A 5,999-nucleotide genomic window follows, 5' to 3' on the forward strand; every position below is an offset into this window, starting at 1 on the left:
CCGTCCGGAACGGAGCCCTCCCCGAGCTCAGCCAATCAGAGAACGCCCTCAACTCATTTTGGGGACCCGTGGGAGCTCCGGGAGCCCGGGATGGGCGGTTTTGGGGGTTCCCTGAGCTTTGGGAGCCCTGGCTGGGCATTTTTGGTGGGCCCTGAGCTCCCCCCTCCCCCGCAGCCCACGGACCCCCCGAACCCCCCAGCCCCGGGGCTGCCGCGGGGGCCCCCAACGGCCCTCAGCCAATCCCAAAGCGCCCACGCCGCCCGCGCCCAATCCCAGCGCGCCGCGCTGATGACTCATCAGTCGCCGGGAAGACGCCTCGAAAAAAGGGCCCCAACTGCGCCCTCAGCCAAGCCCAGCGCGCCCCAAACCCCCCAAAACGGCGCCGCCCGGCTGGTTTGGGGCTGTCAGCAGCTGTCCGGCGCTGGGCATGGAGCGTGTGCGGGGAGCTGGGGCCGTGCTGGCGGTGCTGGTGGTGCTGGGAGCCCCCCCGGCTGCGGGCGAGGAGCTGTCGGGTGAGTGGGGGGGACGGGGGGGGGTCGGGTGGGAAAGGGGGGGAAAGAGGGGAGAAAAGAGGGGGTGGGAGCCCCAAAAGTGAGTGGGAGGGGGGTCGGAAGGCCCGGAGTGAGTGGGAGGGGGGTGGGAGCCCCAAAGTGAGGTTGGGGGGGTCTGGGGATTGAGGGGCCGGTGGGAAAGGGGTGGGAGAGGGGGACAAGGGGGTGTGGGAGAGCAGGCAGAGGGGTGCCCTGGGGGTCCCTGGGTGTCCCTTGAGCCCTGGAGCGGTTCCCTGGGGCTCTGGGGTGGTCGGATCGGCATTGGGGGGGTCCCCAACCCACCTGTCCATCCCCGGGGGGCTGATGGGGGGGTTCCCCCCCAGCCAAGAGCCGGTGCTGGGGCGTCCGTGGGGCAGAGGGGGGTGGGAAGGGGGGTCCGGGGTGGCTCCCTGAGCTCCCACCCTGCTGTGGGGGGCTGGGGGATGATGGGGGGGGACGGGGCACCCCCTGACCCATGTCCTGCACACACAGGGGTGTTCCAGTTGTTGTCTCCGAGCGAGTGTCACTTCATCAACGGCACCGAGCGGGTGAGGCTCGTGGACAGGTACATCTGCAACCGGGAGCAGCTCCTGCACTTCGACAGTGATGTGGGGGTCTATGTGGGGGACACCCCGTTTGGGGAGATCCAAGCCAGGTACTTCAACAGCAACCCAGAAATCATTGAACGTAAACGGGCTGAGGTGGACACGTTCTGCCGGCACAACTACGAGGTGTACACTCCACCTGCTATGGAGAGGAGAGGTGAGCGTGGGGCACAGCGGGTCCCCTGGGCCCTCCCCCGGGAATGACTCTTGAGCCCCTCAAACCCTCACTGGGAATCACCCCAGACCCCACAGCCCTCCCTGTGCCCATCCCCTTGCCTTTTCCCCACTCCCAGTTCCTCCCAGTCCGTCCCAGTGTCTCCCAGTCCTTCCAATGCTCCCTAGTCACTCCCAGTCCATTCCAGTTATTCAGAGTCCATCCCAGTCCATCCCAGTCTCTCCCAGTGCCCCCCCCGCGTCTCCACCCCGCTGGGGCCACCGAGCTCCCGCCCCTCAGCCAATCCCAGCGCGTCCCTCTGATGACGCTCCAGTTGCCAGGCAGACCCAAACCAAAGACTTCCCTCACCACGACTCAGCCTCCCAGTCCCCATCGCTTCCTTCCCAGTCCACACCAGTCACTCCCAGTCCACACCAGTCACTCCCAGTCCCTCTCACCCAACTCCCAGACCCTCTCAGTCCATTCCCAGTCGTTCTCACTTCACTCCCACATCTCCCAACTCTCTCCTCAGTGCCCCCCCAGCCCAGCCCCTTCTCCCCCACTCTATTCCCAGTCCCTCCCACTGCCATCCCAGTCCCTCCCACTGCCATCCCAGTCCCTCCCAGTGCCCTCCAAGGCCTCTGCCTTCCCTCCCAGTACCCCCCAGCTGAGCCCAGTGTCTCCCCCGTCCCTGCCAGTGCCCCCCAGCGTGTCCATCTCGCTGGTGCCGTCGAGCTCCCAGCCCGGCCCCGGCCGCCTGCTCTGCTCCGTGATGGATTTCTACCCTGCGCCGGTGCAGGTGAGGTGGTTCCAGGATGGGCAGGAGCTGCCGGAGCACGTGGTGGCCACCGACGTGGTCCCCAACGGGGACTGGAGCTGCCAGGTGCTGGTGATGCTGGAAATCCCCCCCCGGCACGGGGTCACCTACAGCTGCCAGGTGGAGCACGTCAGCCTGGAGCACCCCCTCAGCCGGCACTGGGGTACGGCCCGGCCCCCCCAGCACCGGGGGGGCAACTGGGGGTGACTGGGAGGGAGTTTGGTGGGTGCTGGGGGTGATGGGAGGGGCGTTGGAGGGTCCTAAAGGGTCTGAGAGGGGCTGGGTGGGATCCCTGCAGGGGCTGGGAAGGGACTGGCAGGAGGTCGGAGGGACCCCCGGGTGGGCTGGGGGAGAGCGGGCCGGGCTCTGTGGGGTGCCGGGGGGTGCGTGGGAGGAGGTTTTGGGGGTGCTGACCCCCCGACTCCCCCCAGAGATGCCACCGGACACCGTCCGCAGCAAGATCCTGGTGGGGGTCGGGGGTTTCGTCTTGGGCTTGGTCTTCCTGGCGCTGGGGCTCGGCTTCTACCTGCGGGAGAAGGTAAAGGGGGGTCCCTAAATGGGGGTCGTGTCCCCCCCCTTGCTCTCCCACAGCCTCTGGGCCCCTTCCCCCCCGCCCCTTTGCTCTCACCCCCTTTTCTCTCCCCACAGAGCTCCTGAGCCGCCGGCGGCCGCAGCCCCTCCCCGTGGCCTTGGGCCCAGCCGGGACCTCCCAATTTTGCCCCGCCCGCACTTTTGGGGGTCGTGTGTCCCCCCCAGCCCTCTCAGAGAGAATTAAATAAAGGAGCGTTTGCACTGCCTCTTTCTGCAGACCCCGATTCTCCTTTCTTCAGCAGACTCACCTGATCAGGGTAAGATTTCTTTTTCCCCACGCGCATGACTTTGTTCCGTAGCGCCGGGGTCACGCTACCTGTAAACGGCTGCTTCTCCCACGTCCTTCTGTTCGCCTTACGTCCCTCAGAACTCGACGAAGAGGAAGTCCCGTCCTGTTTCGGGCACCAGTTATTGATGGGGAGGCACGAACATAAGCTCACAGACCCTTAGGATCGGCAATATGTCAATTTATTATTTAAATCAGTTAACTTTTATACAGTTTATTTGTTTAGGGCACATGCTCACAATAAGGTGATTGGATAGATCAGTCTGTGCACGTGTCTCATGTCCCCAGTTCATTGGACCTGATGTTCTGTCCACGCAATCTGAAATCATCCTTGGCATAGAAACCTCTTTCTAATTAATCTGCTTTTAGGGTTTTACTAAATTTGCAGGTGTTTCATTATCTTCAGTTTCTCAAGGTTTTCTTTCTATAAACATATCATGTTCTCAAACCTTATAATTAGACACACAGCTAACAAGTATAAGCATCACATATTTTCACACAGTCTATAAGTATAAACAATACACACTTGACACTTCCATGGCAAGCAAGGCCTACAGAGTGCAGGAAAAACTGTTCACAGAAATCTCTGTGTCCGGTGACACTAAACTCCTGCTCCCAGAGGAGCCTGGGGGCAGCTGGATCCAATCTCAGCCTTGCATTGTGCCAATGGTTTGAATTTAAGGAATTATAGAGATGGGATTGAACCAGTTTTGTCCCATAGGTTTTAATGATGGAAAAGCAGTTATATTTATATCAATTAACTACTTATTCTTAAAAATGATCAGACAAAAGGACTAAACCAGAATTATTTACTACACAACATACACACTAAAACTACCAGTAGTACAGGATAAGATATGACAGGGCAATACACTAAAGCAATTGTTGAAGCAATTCTACTAAAGGTGGCAACAAAGCAAGAATTCTTAATTAGAGATGGATGGAACTCCCCCGGACCAGCGCTCGTGGGGAGATCTCTGCTCTCAACCTCCAGCAGTGACCTTGGGGGGTCCCCAGCCAAGGCAGGAATCTCCACACACCCCCCAAGAAGGGTTCTGTTGGAAGAACCTGCCCCTGGGAAAGGGGACTGGCCCTTTCTGGTAGAAACCCATGGACTGACAGGCCTTGGACTCCAGGGCTTCCCTCACCATCAGGGGCTTCATTTGGGGTGAAACCAGTCTGGGGTCCAACATCTCCTGCCTTGGCCTGGCCCCCTCTCAGCTCAGCACTGACCCCTTTGCAAATGGGGCATTGTCTTGGTGCCATTGCAGGGGGATGTCCTGCCCCAGTGTCCCAGTGTTCCTTTAATTCCCAGAGGCCCTGCAGTGTCCCAGTGGCCCCTTGATTCCATGACCTTCGGAAACACCTCAGGGTTCCTTTGGTTCCATGAGGCCCCCATGTCCCAAAGGCCCCTGGATTCCAGGAATTCCGCAGTGTCACAAGGTTCCTTTTTTTCCATAGGGCCCTGCAGTGTCCCAATTGTGCCTTGATTCCAGGAGTATCCAAATTTTCCCGGGGTTCCTTTGGTCTCAGGAGGTCCCGCTCGAAGGCTTCACACAAAATCAGCATTTTTCTACAATCTTCAGCTGGGATTAAATGCATATTCAAGAGATTACAACATCTATCGATGCATATTAATAACAGGCGGAGTAGAGGTGGAGCTCAGGCGGGGCTTGGGGCGGTGTTTCTCTTGGCCCTCAATCCTGAGGGTACTTCCACTCTTCCTCCATGGCTCTGGGGGCTTCAACTCATCTTCCTCAGCTTGACCTTCCTTCTCTTCCATTCTTCTTGACCCGCTCACTGAAGCTTGGAAAAAGCCCTGGCTCCCGACCTATTCCTCCTATTCCAATGTCTCCCTGATCCTGCTGTCTCTCTAATTTATCCCCTCGAGGCCTAGGACATGTTCCTGTACTATTCTCTGAAGCTTTGCTCCAGTCAGTAGAACAGAACGAGCACAGATGGTCTTGGATGTTGGTAGCTTGTTAGCAGGCCCAAATTTCTGAGTTAACTCTTTTGGGCCTGGCCTCCTGTTTCCCCAGGGACACAGCCCGGGCCCGGCTGTTCCCATTCCCATTCCAGGGGTTTGCATTCCTGTTCCAGGTGTTCCCATCCCGTTCTAGTTGTTCCCATCCCATTCCAGGTGTCTCCATTCCCATTCCAGGTGTCCCCATTCCAATTCCAGGTTTTTCCATTCCCATTCCATGTGTTCCAATTCCCTTCCCAGCTGTTCCATCCCATTCTAGGTGTCCCCATTCCCATTCCTATTGTCGCTCCTCCCATTCCTGGTGTTCCCATCCCACTCCTGTTTTCCCCATTCCCAGTTCTTGGTGTTCCCATTCATATTCCAGGTGTCTCCATTCCCATTCCTATTGTCCCCATTCCCATTCCAGGTGTTCCCATCCCACCTCTGTTTTCCCTATTCCCATTCCAGGTGTTCCCATTCTCATTCCAGGTGTCCCCCTGCCAATTCCTGGTGTCCCCAGTCTGCTCCCAATGTTCCCATTCCCATTCCAGGTGTCCCCATTCCAATCCCAGGTGATCCCATTCCCATTCCTGGTGTCCCCAACCTGCTCCCGATGTTCCCATTCCCATTCCCAATGTTCCCATTCCCATTCCAGGTGTCCCCATTCCCATTCCTGGTGTCCCCATTCCCATTCCAGGTGTTTCCATTCCCATTCCAGGTGTTCCCATTCCCATTCCTGGTGTCCCCATTTCCATTCCAGGTGTTCCCATTCCCATTCCAGGTGTTTCCATTCCCATTCCTGGTGTCCCCATTCCCATTCCAGGTGTTCCTATTCCCATTCCAGGTGTTCCCACTCCAGGTGTTTCCATTCCAGTTCCAGGTGTTCCCATTCCCATTCCTGGTGTCCCCATTTCCATTCCAGGTGTTCCTATTCCAATTCCAGGTGTCTCCATTCCAATTCCTGGTGTTCCCATTCCCATTCCAGGTGTCCCCATTTCCATTCCAGGTGTTCCCATTCCCATTACTAGTGTTCCCATTCCAGGTGTCTCCATT

At 58.1% G+C, this 5,999-nt stretch overlaps 1 protein-coding gene across 1 annotated transcript; it reads left to right on the forward strand.

The window, feature by feature from the left end:
- Window positions 1–318: 318 nt before the first annotated feature.
- On the forward strand, window positions 319–2,885 carry LOC108642443 (class II histocompatibility antigen, B-L beta chain-like). The gene is made up of 5 exons (XM_029960988.1): window positions 319–512; window positions 1,023–1,292; window positions 1,988–2,269; window positions 2,538–2,644; window positions 2,757–2,885. Exons 1-5 carry the CDS (start codon window positions 428–430, stop codon window positions 2,883–2,885), a joined length of 873 nt encoding a protein of 290 aa, XP_029816848.1. The 5' UTR covers window positions 319–427.
- Window positions 2,886–5,999: the final 3,114 nt, after the last annotated feature.

This window comes from Manacus vitellinus, unplaced genomic scaffold (assembly GCF_001715985.3).
Source record: "Manacus vitellinus isolate BGI_N305 unplaced genomic scaffold, ASM171598v3 ctg7180002427959_pilon, whole genome shotgun sequence".
Classification (NCBI taxonomy): domain Eukaryota; kingdom Metazoa; phylum Chordata; class Aves; order Passeriformes; family Pipridae; genus Manacus; species Manacus vitellinus.

Excerpts from the sequence above, each read along its gene's own strand:
- LOC108642443 (XM_029960988.1), top strand. The coding sequence starts at position 428 with ATGGAGCGTGTGCGGGGAGCTGGGGCCGTGCTGGCGGTGCTGGTGGTG. Across the intron at positions 513-1,022 it reads TGCGGGCGAGGAGCTGTCGG|GGGTGTTCCAGTTGTTGTCT; the intron begins GTGAGTGGGGGG and ends CTGCACACACAG. Across the intron at positions 2,645-2,756 it reads GCTTCTACCTGCGGGAGAAG|CTCCTGAGCCGCCGGCGGCC; the intron begins GTAAAGGGGGGT and ends CTCCCCACAGAG.